Here is a 19,736-nt window from a genome sequence, read left to right as displayed (position 1 = left end):
TTGGTGCTGAATCTGCGTCAGAATCCATGTGGGAAAAAAAGCCTCCCATTGACTTCAATGGGAGACTTTTTGTGACCCCCACCTTGTCAACAACTGTATATACTGGCACACAGTTTAAAGAGGGCCTTTCGTGGTTTGGGGCACAGGCAGTTCTATACACTGCTGGAAAGCAGACAGCGCACTGAATTCAGCACACTGTCGGCTTTCCCGATCTGTGCCCCGGATGAAGAGCTATCTGTCCCGGTACCGTAGCTCTTCACAGTCAGAAGGGCGTTCCTGACAGTCTGTCAGGTATGTCCTTCTTCACAGCAGCACCTATAGTGCTGTACTGTGGAGCGGGGAGGACCGCCCCCTCTCTCTTCTCACAGTGCTCGTCCATAGACAAGTATTATCAGGAGGGGAGGGGGCGTTCCTCCCCGCTCACACAGCACAGCGATATAGACGCTGCTGTGAAGAAGGACGTACCTGACTGACTGTTAGGAACGCCCTTCTGACTGTGAAGAGCTACGGTATCAGCACTGCTAGCTGAATTCAGCGCACTGTCGGCTTTCCAGCAGTATATAGAACTGCCTGTGCCCAAACCATGAAAGGTCCTCTTTAAGAATTCTCCCTGGCAATGCTTAGGGTTGCTAGGGAGAACTTTAGAGCATGTTTTCTGCCAAAAGGAAGTAAGATATGTTAATAAAGTATATTACAAAAATGTTTACCGAATCCCCCCTAAATGAAAGTTACACAGTAGAGCTTTCTTGAGGTGGATACTTTAGGGTACGATCACACATAGCAGACTTGTTGCTGCGATCTCTGTGACTGAAAGTGTCTTCATTACTATGAATTTATGCACTCCATTCAGGCATATGGAGCAAAGGTACCAAGTGTAAACATAAACCATATGGATAAGACATCATTCAGGATGAAGACTACAGAAACAAAGTATTGTATTATTGCCCAGGAGTCACAGATCTAAAGACCTTGTAAATATTTCTGTAACACGTTGTTACTGTTTTACTTTTATAAACAAACTTCATCTTGAAGTGCTTAAAGTTTCATGGATATCCGTGTAAGTTTTACAATTCTACTCAAGTGTGAGCAGTAGCGATATATTTTACTCTAGACCCTTCCAAATCACATAACTAGAGTGTATAGAGTTTTTCTTATAATACTTGCTAAAATGCATTGTGTTGGACAGCTATTAACGAAGTGTGTATTTTGCGTGGAAATTGAGGCACCTTATAGTACAAGTTGAGAATATCCACACATTTCTCTATCTTCTCTTTAAGGTCCCAGGCAGATGACCGTGTTTTGGGTCAGTGTGCTATCCATGTATTTCATTCTTTTCTATGGCCCCTTACACATTGACCGTGAATGTGACAGTCCAGTGTGCAGGCCGATACTCCGGGCCACAAAATATAGAACAGGTTTTCTTCTTGTCCTATTTTGCGGCCCGTTGCTTCCGTGGCTCCTATTCATTTAATGAAAGGATTCCGCACAGCTCATCTGTTCTGGTAGTCTTCGAGTGGTGGAAGTTGCAGTACCTCTCGTATTAGTTGAATTGGAGCAGTGCTGCAAACACTGCCCATCCTCTGGCACCTGAAGCCTGCTAGAACAGCTGATCTGGTAGGGTCTGGGTGTTGGACTCTGGCAGATCACATACTGATGTGATCCTGTGGATAGGTCATCAGTATGAAAATTCGATTTGGACTGGAAAACCCCTTTATGGCTAAGGCCCCACGGCCGTAATCGCAGCGCTAAAGCGCTGCAGAAAGAACCGCTGCGTGATTGCATTGCGGTTCTTTCCGCAGCGCTTTGAAGAGAAAGTTCATGGAGTTTTCCTCTGCAGACTTTCTCTTCCCATTATATCTACAGGAAAGCCGCCGGTGTTTCCATAGATATAATTGACATGCTGCGATTTGCAAAGCCGCAACGGCTTTGCAAATCGAAGCATGTCTGTGCTGCGATTTCTTCCACAAAGTGGGCATGGGATTTGCATGAATCCCATCCCCTTTGCTTGCACTGTAAAACGCCACAATTTTTCCCGTAGTGTCTCTGCTGCAGGAAAATTGCGGCATTTACGTCCCGTGGAGCCCTGGCCTAAAGGAGAGAAGAACCATGAGGTCATTTCTGACTTCATTAACCGTGTGGATGTTCCCTGTGTCTTTGGAGTTAAGGGTTTAAATCTTGCTTGTTGTGGGGCCTCTACTTTCATTATGCCTATAGCAGCTGCTTGTATGGTCTGTATGTCTGTCCCTGCTTATGTTGTAAACCAATTGAACTATTGGCAATGGCTTCAGTATAAAGTGCAGCAAAAAAATCATGATATGACTGTGCCATGAACAAAAGGTTATGTAGTGTGAGCTTGTACACACTTTCTATGCTGTACAACCTGCATACAGTATGTTATACCACATGCACTTTACAATAATAAAACTCTCTTTTTGGAAATTATGATGTTTTGTGTGTTTTTGCCTTGGTGCTTTCAAGTAGAATAAAGTCCAGTGAGTCTAACACTGGAGAAATAAAAGATCTTTTCATAAGATTTCATTTCTCTAACCAAGCTGAGAAGACAGAAGATACAAAATTGGCATATGGGGGGAAAACATTTTATTTTTTAAATCCACAAGGCAGTTTTTCTGTAACCTTGCCCCAAATAAAAAAAAAACAAAACTTGAATCCCATCTGCTTCTGTGCAAACACTGCATAGTATTTCAATGGAAGTCTAACATTCAGATTTAACTTACAGCTTTTACATGACAATTTTGTCTCTACACAAACAGAAAAACAGAAACAAAGTTCTGAAAATTAGAACATTAATAAAGCATATTACAAACATTAGTCATAAATAATTTCTCAGCTTTAATTTACATAACTATGAAAGAGAATACTTCTTAACCTAGAACATAGGCAAGATTATCATGCCTCCTGCTGGAAATGTAAACCATTTTATGGCAAGGCTCAACGTTCAATATTTGTATGGAATTTGTGGCTTCCATATTCCCACAAGTGTGCCATTCCAATACATTCACAGATCTTGGCACATTGGTTAAGCTTATTTTAGTTTGATAAACGCCTCCTATAAGACGGGGCAGACAATACTACTGAAGCAGTGTGGGAGAGCCATACAAACTATAATGGGGAGTCTATGGGGCAGTGCTGTAGCACCTACACTCACTGCTACAGCTTGCCATTGTGAGGCTCTCCAGCGCTGCCTCGGTACTGCTGATCTGCTTGGGTCCCGGGTGTCAGACCTCTGCAGATCTAATATTAATGGTAGGTGATAAGCCATCAGTCTTAGGAACTGGATAACCCCTTTAACTGTGCATATTACATGAGAATGAAAGAGGTCACTTAGTGATTTGGCTTATAAAACATATTTACATAAAGACTAGTGGGCAAGTTGAAGTGCCGTCTTTTCAATTTATGTGAGCTTCTTCATGAAATTCAACTTCAAGTAGGCGATCGTGAGGAATATCAGCGTCATTATAGCCAATGCCAAGTGGTTCTGCCACAAGCCCCAGGCGCTGTAGTCAATTCCTTGGTTAGTAAGATAATCTTCCCCGCTGGTCCTTAAAAAGAGAATGTAAAAAACAGAATAACACATCCTATATGGTCTAGTCTGTAGAGTTTAGTATGAGACAACTGACAACTTTAAAGAACTCCACTCCAAATATGGAAGACAAACTTTTAATGGAGAGTCCTACATTCTGCGAGCAAGTGCTAAATGGCCAAGCTCAGCCCTTATCACCTATTCAAGTTGGCAGGTGATGGGTTCAGCATAGATCAAACATGTAGTACTGGGACCACTACTGTATCCACATATGCTCTATTTACAGTCCAGGAGCCTGCCTGAGTACTGCACTGACTTAGGGAGCGTTCACACTACAGTCTGTGTCCGACAAGTAGTGTCCGCTCCAAATCTTGCACGGACATTAGGAGCGGACACTAGCTGTGTCCGTGACACCTGTCATTTATTTAAAAGGACATCGGGTGCGTTCTTTTGCACTCCGTGCCCTTCCTTCCCTGTCCGCATGTAAAGATGTCCGACTTCTCAAGCGGACAGAAAAACCCGACATGCAGGGTTCTTCTGTCCGCTTGAGAAGTCGGACATCTTTACATGCGGACAGGGAAGGACGGGCACGGAGTGCAAAAGAACGCACCCGATGTCCTTTTAAATAAATGACAGGTGTCACGGACACAGCTAGTGTCCGCTCCTAATGTCCGTGCCAGATTTTGAGCGGACACTACCTGTCGGACACCGACGGTAGTGTGAACGCCCCCTTACTTATCTTGTGATGAATTCACTTATGTCCCGCAAAGCTATCAGTTTCCCTCCAGTGTGGAACACACAAGCTGGAAGGAAACATGCCAGAACTGTTCCCATAGTTTATTATGGGATCGGTACTGGCACAAGCCACTAGAAACATCAGTCCTGGCACCGGATCTGTGCCTCAGCCGAATGGAAAAATGCTACCTGCAGTGTTTTTCTATTCGGCTCCCTTCAAATTTCTGCCAGATGCCCGCCTGGTGCTGCTTGATGATGCGATCTGCGCAGTCTATGTACAGTAGTGAAGCCGGATTTACTACTGTAACTGAGCAGAGGTTGCTCTCCTGGGCACAGCAGCTCCTCGTGTAGGTGCTGCGGCCAGAACCCCCACTGATCTAGTAGTGAAGCCGGCAATTGCCTGTACAGGAGAAACCTCACGTCTGCTGTCCCTCTTCAAGCTCCGATCCCTTGCACTAACGCCAGCAGTGATTGATAATGAATCATGCCGCTTTCACACGTGAGCCCCGATCCCTGCTGCCATAAGGGATGAGGACTTTGGGACAGCGGGCAAGAGATGGGTGTTCCACCTGGACGCTGTTAATATAAATTATGTATGGGGGCACTAATGAGGAATTCTACTCGCAGTGGGGGGGATACTAAGTAGCACACTGATGAGGCACAATAATTGGGCATTATACTGTGTAGGGGCAGTAAAGTCCCGTTAGTGTCCCCCACACTATAATGCTCCTTATTAATATAAATTATATTTATAATGCCATGTTAGTCACCACCCTCACAGTGTAATGCCACGTTATTTGCCCCTGGCCTAAACCTAATTTTACTTGTCTAAATCTGGGGTGCGTCTTATAAGCGAGATGCATCTTTTTGTCTGAAAAATACATAAGTTTTGTTTTATAACGAAGATTTTTTTATTTTATTTTTTAACTTTTATATAGAAACTGGGACACTTACAAGAGATTGGGGCTGCTTGCATTGCACTCATTCAGTGTAGTATTTCTGCAGAAATAGAGTCCTGGAAATTCATTTGCTTGCAAAGCCTGGAGAAAGAGGCAGAAAAGAAAACAAAGTAAAAATTAAAAAGCTCTCCAATACATAAAACAAGCCTTTTTTTTTTTTTTTTGTGAATGGTAGTGTTAAGTGTATATATCAGTAATACGTAGTTGCACTATTACTGCGCTACAAAAGTGTGATTTCTTCCTTACATATTATGAATCTTTGCCTATAATCCTACTCCATGTAGGATTTTGTGTCCGCGGAAAAAAAAAACGGACACCAGGCGGAGAGGCTGAAAACACTCATGGGCAGTCACCTTTGAAAACCCATTCAAATGAATGGGTTTTAAAACCGTCTGCTGTCTGGTTTGCCCGGGGTTTACCACAGACACCCCGGGGCGGACAGCAGCGGCAGTGTGAACGCCGCTTAAGAAGACAATTTTGGTGCCTTCAAATCAACCATATCACAGTTAAGTATACGAAAACATATTTTTATGAATATATAAATAAAAGTTATCATTATACATAACCCAGCACAAAAATAGACCACAATGAGCCTTGTTCCACACCATAAACAGGTAACAGCTGAATGACACGGAGGGAAGGGCATTAATAAAACAGTAGCATACCTACTACTGGGACATTATTAGAGTGTGCAATAATAAAGTACAACAGATAATAGTTGGTCCCTTACTGTCCGAGGTATGCTCTTTGCCTCCTTAGCGACATTGAGCTTTTTCCTGTTAATCGTATGGAACAAGGCTACTTGTAGACGAGTTCTGTGTAGGGTTATGTATCATATTTTATTAGTATATGATTAAAATCCAAATCCAACCGCATGGATATGATAATCTCTAAATCCGAAAACAAAATCAGATCAACGTGAAGCTGCACTGAGCATAGGATGCAACCAGCCCAAAATCCGTGAACATCCAAAAGGGTTTTAAAGTTATAGTTTGCCTTTATAACACCATTTATCTGTTCTGCATCTTTTATGTAGAATTTTTGTTTTATTTAATGATCAGGTGCATGGGGATATGGGGAAGATAATTCTTAAAATACGGAGCTAGACTGTGATATTGAATATGAAGCCCAAATATATATATATATATATATATATATATATATATATATATACCGTATTTTTCGGACTATAAGACGCACTGGAGTATAAGACACACCTAGGTTTTAGAGGAGGAAAATAGGGGAAAAAAGTTTGGAAGCAAAAAATGGTAAAATATTTAATATATGGGAGTTGTAGTTTTGCAACAGCTGCAAGGCCACATTGACAGGTGACCCTGCAGCTGTACGGGGATGCAGAGAGTGGGTTTTTTTGCGGGGCCAGAAGTACTTTTTAGTTATACCATTTTGGGGAATATCTATTGCTTAGATCACCTTGTATTGAAAAAAAACCCGGTGGTTTATGATATATGATTTTCTACTTTTATATATATATTCTAGGGACAGGAGGTGATTTAGAACTTTTATTTATTTCATATTTTTATTATATATTTTTAAAGCTTTTTTTTTTTACTATTTTATTCCCCCCCAGGGGCTTGAGCCTGCGGTCGCTTGATTGCAAGTCCCATAGACGGCAATACAACTGTATTGCCGTCTATGGGACATTCTGTCTATTAGTATTACGGCTGGTCATAGACCCAGCCGAAATACTAATATATAGCAGTGACAGGCCTGGGAGCCTCATTAGGCTCCCGGCTGTCACCCGAACAGGTCGGCTCCTGCGTTATCGCCGCGCAGGAGCCGGCCTGCAACTTCACAGGTACGGGGCCGGTGGGGACCGGCCCCGGGGGAGAAGAGGCCGCTGATACTGACCCGGCATCCGCTGTAATAGAGAGGTGGATGCTGGCGAGGGGTAGACTCCATCACAGGTGCCGGGGCCTGAGACATCGCTATGCTCCTCTGCCCTGCATGAAGCCAGCGGCGGGGGGACGGAGGAGCGGAATAGCATCGCCCCTGCTGGCTTCATGCAGGGCAGAGGAGCGCAGCGATGTCTCAGGCCCCGGCGTCTATCCCTTGCCGGCACCCGCCTCTCTATTAGAGCAGATGCCAGGCGCCACATTCGGACTATAAGACGCACCCTTCTTTTCCCCCCAAATATGGGGGGAAAAAAGTGCGTCTTATAGTCCGAAAAATACGGTATATATATATATATATATATATATATATAGCTTTGGAGCTAGAGGCATATACAGAACAGAGAGTCCCACTGCAAGACGTTTGTCTAAAACCCATTCCCTTCCTCAGCAAACATTTCCTAAAGATAGGGGCGAACACTGGCAATATTATACCAATAACCCTTAACTATGCTCAGGACTTTATAGCGATTACAACACCGGTTTCTGCAGACAGTCCTCACAGCTTATGATTTCAAGAGGTTTTCCGGCATTTAAAAATTTGTGTCAAATTGGTAAAAAACAAAAATTAAAAGAAGCAATACTAACCTCTTCGATCCTGCCTGAGTGCCCTGCTGTTCTTCCTGTCACCTCCCTACACCCAGGAAATGACTACTAAGTCAGTCACTCACCGCCATAGAGACCTACATCAGCCCGCCATATTCTTAGAGCGATCTTACTGCTACTGTTACTTTTCTATTAACTATTCTGAGAAGAATGTAACTAATGTAAGAATAACTACCAACATGTTATTATAGAGCAAGGGGAGCTGAGCATATTGATATACAGCTTAGTTTTGTCAGATAAGATTCAGTACATCTTATCATGTACTCATTTTATTCTGTTTATTCCAGATTTAGGAGTCCAGTGGGCGGATCTACTTGCTGATTAGTAGCCATTGCTATATGTACAATTGTGTCATTCACCAAGCAGCGTCACCCACAAGACTCCTAAATATGAAATAACTAGTGCTATACTGAATCTTTCCCCACCAAACTGTATATTGCACTACATTTTCATGGTGAAGGGGTCACTTTAAGTTACCACTTACTACATAATAGCTATGCTTTAGCTGTCACTACAACAGGGTATAAGATAATAATGCGACTTACAGTCAGGCCATATCGAGGAATACTGAAGTACTTGAGCCAAGACAACCAACTCATGATGGATGTAACATTTACCAGTAAACCAGAAAATATCTACAAAGCAAACACACGGTCATGTTAGTGAGAGGTATATGTTAATAATGAAGCATTATATACATACATGCCTTAAACACAAGTCACGTGGCCATCTACCAATACAATTGTGCCAGACTCAGTCCAGCGGCATTTGTAGATCAATATGGAATCATTCACAAATGTGGAAAACCTCTCTCACCATACAAATACTCATTTTGCTAGAAAGAGTATAAACTAGTAAAAGTGTGTAGTGCGTTTACATTTTAATAACCTAAAATTATTGTATTTTCATAATAATTTAATATGAGCTTATTTATCCTAAACAACAAATAGCCGTACGCTCTCCAGAAACTTGCTAAAAACAAGATGCGACATGCTATACTTACAATCATAAAGACAAAGGATATAGTCATGAGAAGGTTAGCGACAGCAACTACGTCCTGACCCGCTGCTATGGCTAACGCCATGGATGTAGCCGTGTAGGAAATCATCATCAATGTGAACATCATGGTGAAAAAATTCCCTGCTATAGGTTTGAAGCCTAAAATGTAAAAAAACAAAGTATCTTTATAGATTACATGTTGATATGAACTCTATCTGGTTATTCTTGTCAGGTAGGACAACAAGCTGTTCTTGTGTCTCACCATTCCTCTACCGCCTGGGCTCCCGCTGGTCTTTGCTTCTTCCATAGAAACAGCCAATCACTAGCTGAGTTGGGTCATAGCCATAGCCAGTGACTGGCTGAACATATATTTCTATGGATTTCTTGTGTGTCTAGAGACACCAGAAAGATAAGACCAGCGGCGCATGAAGCGTTGGAACTGAAACGGCGGGAAATCAATAGTGTTATTTTCCTACACCCTGCTGCTTTTCTTTAATGAATCTTCATATTTTTTGTCAGCAACCCCTTTAAGTAGCTAGACTTATATAATAAAATCTGGAATATAGTAACTTCACATGTAGTTCCATCTTTGCAGTCACATAATGTATATTACATGCATAAAGCATTGAATTAATAGTGTATCTGGCCGCAGATATATTAAATCAGGTCTGCCAGTATTCTCAAGAGGCTCTGGCCCAAACCCATGTGCTAGAATGGAGATAATAAATATGTTGGGTCAAGTGTCCCCATCCCAATCCACAGAAAGTGGCAAGCAATGCGCAAAATGTGACATGTGGCTCACATATGGCACAAGAAAGGACCTTTATTGCCCATCTTCACCAGAAAACTGGTGTAGTACGACAAGTTCCCCCATTATGTTTTTTTCAGCCAGTCTCATGCATTGTGGCACTTTTTGACCATCAAGATCTTGATAAATGATTACGCTAGGTTCACACCTGCGTTCAGCTGTCCGTTCTGTGGTTTCCGTCTTCTGCATGCCAGAAGACGGAAATCACAGACCGGGTCCGGCCGTGAGCGGCGGTGAGCGTTTTATGCTCTCCGCCGCAAAACCGTTTTTTTAAAATCTGGACACAGAGTACTGCATGTCCGACTCTGTGTCCGGATTCTAAAACTCGGTTTCACGGCAGAGAGCATAAAACGCTCACTGCCGCTCACGGCCGGACAGCTTTCTCACCCATTCAAATGAATGGGTGAGAGAGACTCCTGCAGCTTTCCATCTCCTGCTCTGTTTTATGCAGGAAACGGAAACCTCAAGTACGGACAATTAGATTGGATTTTTAGTGACAGTTATCACATGTTAAAGACTAACTTTAGCCACAAGATAATTTTGCACCCTCTCTTTTAGTCAGAGCTGTTACAAAGGCGTCTGGCTAAAGACGTGTTTGCGCTGTCTGTGTATTACCCTTATTTCATGTAATGCTCTGTTTTCTCTGAGCCACAAGCTGCTTTCCTTACCAATATCTATGGGTCAGCTTATTGCCTTCAATAATGTTTTGTACTATATTTTACAACACACGTACCAATCATGAAATAGATGACACACGTAAAAATAATGCTTGGTAATGTCCTCATGGGAAGTAAATCTGCCATCAGCTTAGAGATGAAGTAGGCCGACAGTCTGTAGTATCCACTGATGTACTCATGTCTGAAAGGAAAGAATACAGTGAGACCTCTTTGAGACAACCACTCAAAATTGCATGAAAAAAGTGGTTAGAAAGGCGGTATTGTAAGAAGTTGGCTGGTATGGAAAACTGAAAATCTGTCACAAAAAAGTGGTCTTAGTAAGGAAGTGGCCTTCTCAAAGTGGTGCTCTTTTTGAGAGATTTCCATTTGTTCAAGTAAATAGCAGCCATAGTGTAAAACAATGTCTCAGCCATGCATCAGCTATGGACAGGGTCTTTTACTAAGAGGACCTGATTCCTGACATGCTTGTGTTAGTATATACAGTTGTGGACAAAATTTTTAAGCCTGACACAAAATTTGATTTCCACAAAGTTTGCAGCTTTTAGATCTATTACATTGCGTTCACATCTGCACCATTATTTTTGCTCTCCTGGACAAATGGAAGGCCAGCACTACAAAAAAATGGCCAAAAACAGATCTCAACAATGACTGACACAAATGGAGCTTAAAAGACCCCACTGAGTATAATGGGGTCTGTTTGAGGTCTACTGTTATAAAGGGAACCCCTCAGGTGGTTTTTCCACCATACACTGCCCCAGTCATGTTGCGGGATCATTGAATTCCCTTTCCATTGCTGCTCCTCTGTAATCTTTGTGTTACAGCAAAGTGAAGTTAGTAATGATGGAAAGCATAAAAGGCAAAAGCAGTAATTGTCTCAGTGAACAAAACATTGAAATTTTGGGTGTATGTCCTGCAAACTTCCCAGAAATTCCATTAAAATAAAGTTGATGTATTTGTGAATAAAAGTATAAAAACTTCTGAATTTCTTATAATTGTATACCATAGAAACATCTAACTTAAAAGGTCTGAAAACAATGAAGCAAACTTTGCGAAAACCAAAATTTGTCTCAGTCCCAAAGTTTTTGGCCACGACTGTAGTAATCAACTGTATATGCACCCGCCGTCACAGTTGGTTAATGTGGCAGGGTATTGGAGTCTACTGGAGGAATACACATGTTGGGTCAACCTAACGAGATTCGTCCTGGGAATATTTGCAAGGTTCTCCTGACAGTTTCATTCAGACCGAACATATCCAAACCGCAACTGCCATTATTATACTCTGGAGGCCCAGGACAGGTGAGGAAACATAACAGTGTCACTCACCTTTAATGGATCTTCTCCTTAATTGCGTCAGGGGCCGCTGAGGCTTAATCACAGGCCTCAGCGGTCCCTGAAGTCATTTAGGAGGCTGTTAGAAGCCCAAAGAGGATGTCCTGGAGTCCAAGTGTGGTGAGTAATACTGTTATATTTCCTCAGGTGTCCTGGGCCTCTGCTTATTATATTCTGAGACCCCATAATATAATAGTGGTTAGCGGTGGGTGGCGAACCCAAAACTTTTTGGAAAGTTGTATCGAGAACTCATTCGCTCAACCCTATGGGACGTTATGGAGGCAGGGGATATTATTCTGTCACAGGTATCATTGGCATGAAGGGGGGGAGGGCATGGTACCCATTCTGAACAGCCTGGAGCCCATGGTACCATTAATCTGCCCCTGTTAGTGTATAACCATTTTGTGCACACCATCATCACTCTATTGTCATCTTTGTAAAATGAGACTCACGTAAATATTTTCTTCTCCACGATGAAGAGCTCAATGGCAGATACACTACTGAAACACTGGTTTGTGGTTATGAAGAATAAGGATCCAACTCTGTAAAGAAAAAAGAACAACTGTATAAATCTGTACTCTTTCTTACAGATTATATAGAAATAATCTGACACATTTCTATTTTCCACAGCTCTCACGGACTGACCTGTTTTGAATTCCATTTTCATCATCTTTTACGCCAAAGAAAATTGCTCCAACAATGAGTGCGAGAATCAAACTTACCATTATCTGTGAGGGAAAGTGGAGAAATAAAACATAAGAACACATTGCATATATAAAGTACATTCTACCATATCATTATTTTACTTTCTCTGCACTGACACAAAGTGTAGATTGTAATGATTGCAAGTTTCATCTAACCAAATTTTATTAACGATAGAACAAAGAACGCATATCAGAGGTTTAAAGTTCTTTTTCATTTGAAAAAAATAATTCACTTATAAATTGATGGAAGCAAGACATTTCAAAAAAAGTTGTTTGCAGGTAGACCAGTTTAGTACCTGGATTCTTCTACAAGGACATGCAGTTTTGACGGATGCAGCATGTGTTACTGAAATATAAGGGTTCCCTGAAAGATATGTTGTTGCGTTGATATGGCTTTAACTTGCATTTGTACATTACATTGATTTCTGGAAGTATTCCTGAGCTGCACAGTGGAGCGCTCATGGCTTAATAAGACTCCACACACCTAAATGGTGGTTCTCTCCCTATGGAGTGACGATATCCCCCCAACCCTGTCTAAGCCTCTCACCTCTGCCAGGTCAGTCCTCTCTGCGCCAAGCTGACGAGATGCAAGAACATCGAAACAGCTGTCCTTGGCTGAGAGACTACCTGGTAAAATCCCAACATCATTGCAAACAAAGGCCTCTGAGAAGGTCGGCATGATGTTAAAGGGAGCGCCCTCTATTGGATTGCTTGAATGAGGCTCTGTCTTCCTAATTACATCATGGAAGATAGACTTGCACATCCTCAGTGCCCTCTATTGGTGTGCTTGACTGAGGCACTGACTTCCTAATTACATCATGGAAGTCATATTTGCATATTCTTCCCATGAGCTCATGCAGTGATTTGCATTACTGATTTATGCGTGGTCTTAATGCACTGGGGTCAGAGGACATTCAATATTGACTGTTATCCTCGTCCCTTGTGCACATTGATTTCTCTAGATACTGTAGATGGTGGAATGTTTTCACAGATTGGTGAACTTGTGACCCTCTTTGCTTCCAAGAGACTATGCCACTCTAACATGTTCTTTTTATAAAGAAACAAAAAAACTTGATAGTCTTCAGTAGTTGATACCTTTTTAATGGCTAACTCGTAATGATGACAAATTACTGACGTTTCGGACCTCTAGGGTCCTTTATCAAAGTAAATTTAAAACATTTCTGAAGGATGCATATATATATATACAGAGCAGGCACTAAGGGTGTTAGAATTCCAGGAGGAGGGGGGGGGAATTGTTAGTAATTGGTAGAGACAATGTAAACTCTTCCAGTTCCTTATCAGTTCACACGTTCTGGTAAAGAGACAGGAAGCCCTGTGACACATTCAATCCACACTCCAGCGTTTGAAGCAGGGCCATGAATTTGCATTCATGAATGCGTCGTTCTCTCTTTGATCTGAAATTCCCTCTCAAAACTAAAATTTTCATGTGATTGGTGATATTGTGGTCCCCACTGCAGAAATGCTTAGATACGGGAAGGTCAATTCTTTGTTCTTTAATTGTATGGCGATGTGAATTCATCCGCATTCTAAGTTGCTGTCCGGTCTCTCCAACATACAGGTTATTAGTGGAGCATTTGGTGCACATTATTAAATACACTACATTGGATGTGCTGCAGGAGTACCTATCTGGGATTCTATATTCCTTGTTCGAGTTCGGTATCTTTATCCTGTCAGTCGTTAGTATGTGAGGGCAGGTTTTGCAACGTTTCTGACCGCATGGGAATGTTTCTGTGTTAGTTGGAGGTGACAGTGAGCTACTGACAACCATATTCCTGAGGTTTGGTGGCTGTCTGTAGCACAGGAGAGGGGGATCTGGAAATATGGATGTTAGACGGTTGTCTTTTTGTAGTAGTGGATGTAATTTACGTGTGATACCTCTCAGCGTCTCCAGGTGTGGGTTATATGTGACAACCAGGGGCACCCGATTGTTTTCCTTTTTGGTATTGTATCTTGGTGCCTGCTCTGTATATATATATATATATATATATATATATATATGCATCCTTCAGAAATGTTTTAAATTTACTTTGATAAAGTATCATTACGAGTTAGCCATTAAAAAGGTATCAACTACTGAAGACTATCAAGTTTTTTTGTTTCTTTATATTTCCAACCCACTGGCTAACACGGTACAAGAACGAACATTTTCCTTATGTTCTTTTTATACACAGTCATGTGACTTACTAATGAAAGTCAGCTACAGGGTCAATTTTCAACTGCCAATTACTTGTCCAACTTTTTGTTAACCCTATCCCAACTTTTTTGAGATTTCTTGCTGCCATCAGTTTCTAGAGGAGTTAATTTTTTTTAAATGACATGGAAAAATATCTATATTTAAACTTTTGATATATAGGTTTGTGAATTTCTTTACATTTTATACAATTTCCTAACTGTTTCGGTGGAATTGGGGTTGTAATTCACTAACCTATATTTTAATAGAAAACAGGCATTAAAGTTCCTACTAGAAAAACTCTAACCAGGTAGAGTCTGTCCGGTACACATGTACTCAATGCATTTGCCAAAGAGGGGATGGTTGCTTCAGATGGTATGAAACTGGAGGTACAGCCATTTGACTTGACCATATCCCCTTTGGCAAATGCCACAATACAAATATGTACGGATTTCTCTGGTAACAGCTCACATAAAGGGTTGCTAGGCAGAATTTTAGAGCCTGTTTTCCATTTAAAGGAAGTTAGATAGGTTAATATATTACAAAACACTCAAAACAACACTTTAATAACATATTTTTATAACCACTTGTATAAAATAACACTAATAAATGTAATAATAATAAATCAGAAGTTAAAACCACAGATCTAAGCAGTTTCTGTCTTGCACTAATGCACCAAACATTGAAATAATGCAATATTTGGAAACAATACTGTGAAAATCCTCCAAAAAGCTTAAACTCTTAATGAAAAAGAGGCCGACAGCCAAGCATTGTCTATATGTGATCAAGTGGCAATGATACAGAGGAACTAGTAAAGAGATTAGGAGATTATATTAAATGCTTTGACCTTTTCTGCCAATTCTATTCTACAAAGGTGGATAAAATATTTTACAATTATTGGTATCAGGCTGATCGTTTAAGTGGAAGCTGTAAAGATGCATTAGGTCCTAATGCCATAATCACTGCGGATAAGGGGGCTGTATTACTAAGAACCCGCCGAAAAGATCAAGGGGCACAGATTACTTAGCCATTAAGCTAGTTGTGGTGGAAAACAAGGATCATATCAAAACCAATTTAAGACGGATGAGGTGAAATGGTTTTAATGAACTGTGTACCACGCATAGAAAGGCTTGGAAATCCAGTACTAATGAGATGTCGGGGACATTAAAGAGCAACAGAAGTGCACACTATGCAAAAGGAGTCCAGACTATTAATGCCAATTCTGTGACAGCTAATTCAGGTCACAAGGTTGATCATGTTCAGAGCAGTTTTTAGGAAACAAGACCCACAGACTTCTTTTTAACCAGGGCATATGGGAAGCATATATGCAAGTCAGGCTAATGAAAATGTTCTCCTGAAATTCACCAAAGCCAGACTCATCCATAGGACTATCAGATAGAGAGGTATGATCCATCGCTCCTCATTTACACCACTACAAAGTCCATTGTCGGTATGCTTTACACAACTCCATCCAACGTTTGGCGTTGTACTTGGTGATTTATGGCTAAGCTGTGTGGCCATGGAAAACCATGTCCTGTAGCTCCAGGCATACAGTTATTTGTGCTGATGTTAATGCCAGAGGAGGTTTTGAACTTTGTAGTCAGCAGAGTGTTGGTGGCTTATGCACTATATACCTCTGCGATACTCCTCTGTAACTTTATGCGGAGTGCCACTTCATGGCTGAGTTGCTTCCTAAATGCTTCCACTTTACAAAAATAGCACCCACAGGTGATGGTGGAATATCTAGGGGGAAAGATATTTCACAAACAGACTTGCAATGCTAGCATCCTATCACTGCACCACGCTGGAATTCAATGAGCTCTTTAGAATGACCCATTATTTTCACAAATGTTAGTAAAGGCAAACTGCATGGCCAAGTACTGGATTTTATACCCTGTGACAATGGGATTGAATAAAACCCCTGAATTCAATACTTAAGAGCTGTAAAAATACTTTTGTCTACATAATATACAATCACACACACAAACCTGAGCTATTGAAGCTTGTGGGTTACCCAAAAGATTTTTAAAAGACCTCTTGGAGACCCATTTTATCTGATGGAAGACTGAAGTGTTGTATGTGATTTGCCTGGTAAAGAAATTGGTCTTGACTTTTTCCCCAGTAGACAGTTTCTCCAGCTCAGCTTTAGTCTCCTTATAAAGGTTTGTATTGCAGAAATCCAATGCCAGCTTATCTACCACAGTCTGATTACCAGCATCATTCGGCTCCTCTGTACCTAAGAGACAGAATTAGAAAAGTAATACTTTTTTTTGCAATACAGAAAACTAAAGAACGTGATATCAGTGTGAAACTACTGCAGAGCAAATATAATGGCTACATTCAGTACAATTATATAGAAGAATTTATATTCTGTATACCTAGATCCACATTTTCCAGTTTGTTTAAGGCAACAGCTGTTGAATCTCCATTTATAACATCAAGGAAGAAGTCAGCAGGATTGTTGTGCTCTTCACAGTTAAATCCTACAGAGAAAAAACATTAATATAATTGTATGGCAAGTGCAATAGTTCAGTGTTTGGCACTGTTCGGCTAAAGCGCCACATGGTGGTGTTTGCGCCATGGGCAAACTGCGATGTTTGCGTCATGTAGGGCCCCGGCCTTAGACTATATTCACATCATGATTTGGCTCTCTACTCAAATGGGTATTAATGACACTTTCCATATTGCAGATCTATAGTATTTTATGTTGGAAAAGAAGACCAAAAGAATCCCTGTTTTCCATCCTTTCTGTCTTTGTGCGTGCTTGTATGGCCAGGTAGAAAATCATGGTATACTATGATTGTGTGTCTAGCCAAGAACAGGTATACCAATGGAAGGGGAAATGGAAACTCGTTGGTCTCCATTTGCCCTATTAAAAGCAATAGATCCACTTTAAGATACATCTGAATACAGTTTTTGGGTATTCAGATTGATGGAAGACTCAGCCAAAAGCAAAAATGTCATGATGGTGAGCTTTTACTGAGTTTACTTCTGGATAACATCTGTTCTCCCAGTGTTTACATGAGTTCCCGCCAACACTTAATAAATATACTGAAATGACTATAAAAATTTGTATGTATGGAATAGGGAAACAAGCAAAGGTGTAACCTAAAGCTTCTGGCGCCAGAAGAAAATCTATACCAGGCCCCGGACTATAATGTATCATAAATTATACTGGGATGGCTTCTTTGCCCAGGTGTGACAGCACCCTCTGCACCCCCTCAAAGTAAGCCTCTGGGTACAAATCTCACTGGGGACAACAGCTGATATGTCTGAAGTAAGTACAGTGCTCTGAGATATATTGGTGTTTTATAATCAATGGTAAAAATTACACCACAGAAAATACACATCCCTTATTCATTAAGCAGATGGCTACTTTTGGAACTGATAAACAACTTTTTCAACAAAAGTCAATATTTTTCTGTGTGCACAGTTGCTAAATGTTACCTAGTTGAGTGAAGTATTCCAGTGCATAGTCAGAAGGTCCATGGTACAGCATTTTACCCCCAGCCAGCAGGGTCAGGGAATCAAACAGTCTGAAGATGGAATAGCGAGGCTGGTGTATGGAGAAGATTATAGTTTTGCCTTGCCTTGACATCCTGCACAAAACAACATTGAAAACAGCAACATTAGTACATTAGCGGGGCAGATAAACTATTACTGTCTAACATTTAGACAGCAAAAAGTTAGATGAGACAAGGGGCCACACGGTGGCTCAGTGTTTAGCACTGCAGCCTTGCAGTGCTGGGTCCTGATGTTCAAATCCCGCCATGGGCAAAGAACCATCTGCAAGGAGTTTATATGTTCTTCTCGTGTTTGAATGGATTTCCATTCCATATTCCAAAAGACATACTGACAGGGGAAAAATGTACATTGTGAGCTCTATGTGGGGCTCACAATCTACATAAAAAAAAAAAAAAAAAAAAGTTAGAAGAGACAGTCTTAATCTGCACCAGATGCTTTTAAGTGTCTAATGCTGTTTGGAAATCTGATTTAACTTTAGACTGTGTAGTCTAACTTTACACCACCTACCATGGGACAGAATTTTGGTACAAAAATTTGGCAGAATTTCCATCTCACAGTTTGCATTTTAACAATGTCTTGTTGTGTATCCTTATCTAAACAATGACTTATTCAGTGCTTCCTACAGCACAGTCCAAGAGGTGCACAGTAGGACATGACACAGTATAGGACATCATAACATCACAGCAACTTTGCAATTATGTGCACCTCAGATCAGAAGAAGATAAATACAGTACCAAATATATAATACAGTGAAAAGTAAACTATGTGCCTTCACCTTTTTAGCAGCAAAAGAACAGCATTAGCTGTGCTGGCATCCAAACCAGTAGTAGGTTCATCCAAGAACAAGATCCCTGGATCAGTGATGAGCTCCATACCAATGTTGGTTCTTTTTCTTTCACCTCCAGACACCCCACGGATCAGTTGGGTTCCAACCTAAAGTCAAACACAGACGTGTCAGCTCATATGCACAAAGCCATACTGTTTGCCAACGTTGAGTGACTAAACCAGGCCGAAATCCACAAAGCTTCTGCCTATTACCTTTGAGTCTGCCACTTTAGTCAGCCCCAGTTCCTTAATGATTTGATTGATACGCTCATCTTTCTCCTTCTGTTTCAGTGTTCTGGGTAGCCTCAAGGCGGCAGAAAATTGCAAGTTCTCTCGTACAGTCAATGTCCCCATCACAACATCATCCTGTATAATATACAGCATTAGTCAACAGAACTACTGAAATTATAAGATAATGTACAAATCTTTAGCATCAGAGAAGTAACACAGAACCATAAGAATTAGTGTCAGACCTTCACACACTATTTCTTCAAAGGGGTTATACCACAAAAAATATTTACCTTCTGTCCAAAGGATAGGGAATAAATTAATGATTTTCAGGAGTCCAACTGCTGAGACCCCCACCGATCCTGAAGAAGGAATACCCCCATAGTAAATGTAGTTGTGGTGAACGCAGGTGCACTCCTGCTCCATTCACTTCAATGGGAGAACCGAATATAGCCAAAGCACAGCACTGGGCTGCCCTCAGCAATCACTCTAAAGGGAACGGAGCTGTGCCTGCATTCACCACTGCTACATTCACAAAGAGTAGAGGGGGAACCTCCCATCTTCAGGATCTGTGGGGGGCTGAGCAGTCAGACCTGCACTGATAAGAACTGTGATAGAAGATAAATATTTATCATGGCATAACCCCTTTAAGGCTACATGCACACAGGAATGAGTTTCAGAAATATTTTTTGTTCTGAC

The 19,736-nt window shown here is 41.1% G+C and overlaps 1 protein-coding gene across 2 annotated transcripts in view; it reads right to left on the bottom strand.

Annotated features, from left to right (window-relative positions):
* Positions 1 to 2,643: 2,643 nt before the first annotated feature.
* ABCG2 (ATP binding cassette subfamily G member 2 (JR blood group)) overlaps positions 2,644 to 19,736 on the bottom strand; it is a 111,646-nt gene continuing 94,553 nt past the window's right edge. For both annotated transcript variants that reach the window (XM_075285181.1, XM_075285189.1), the window contains 12 exons: positions 19,023 to 19,175; positions 18,760 to 18,917; positions 17,907 to 18,058; positions 16,838 to 16,942; positions 16,448 to 16,695; positions 12,210 to 12,292; positions 12,017 to 12,106; positions 10,292 to 10,416; positions 8,755 to 8,909; positions 8,297 to 8,386; positions 5,231 to 5,316; positions 2,644 to 3,560 (listed from right to left, as the gene is read on the bottom strand). In XM_075285181.1, coding sequence (XP_075141282.1) covers positions 3,413 to 3,560; positions 5,231 to 5,316; positions 8,297 to 8,386; positions 8,755 to 8,909; positions 10,292 to 10,416; positions 12,017 to 12,106; positions 12,210 to 12,292; positions 16,448 to 16,695; positions 16,838 to 16,942; positions 17,907 to 18,058; positions 18,760 to 18,917; positions 19,023 to 19,175 — 1,593 coding nt within the window. In that variant the 3' untranslated portion in view covers positions 2,644 to 3,412. The remainder of the gene's footprint in view (positions 3,561 to 5,230; positions 5,317 to 8,296; positions 8,387 to 8,754; positions 8,910 to 10,291; positions 10,417 to 12,016; positions 12,107 to 12,209; positions 12,293 to 16,447; positions 16,696 to 16,837; positions 16,943 to 17,906; positions 18,059 to 18,759; positions 18,918 to 19,022; positions 19,176 to 19,736) is intronic.

Source organism: Leptodactylus fuscus, chromosome 1, assembly GCF_031893055.1.
Source record: "Leptodactylus fuscus isolate aLepFus1 chromosome 1, aLepFus1.hap2, whole genome shotgun sequence".
Taxonomy (NCBI): domain Eukaryota; kingdom Metazoa; phylum Chordata; class Amphibia; order Anura; family Leptodactylidae; genus Leptodactylus; species Leptodactylus fuscus.
The sequence above is the reverse complement of the archived record's forward strand: the minus strand, read 5'-3'. Positions and strand labels throughout refer to the sequence as shown.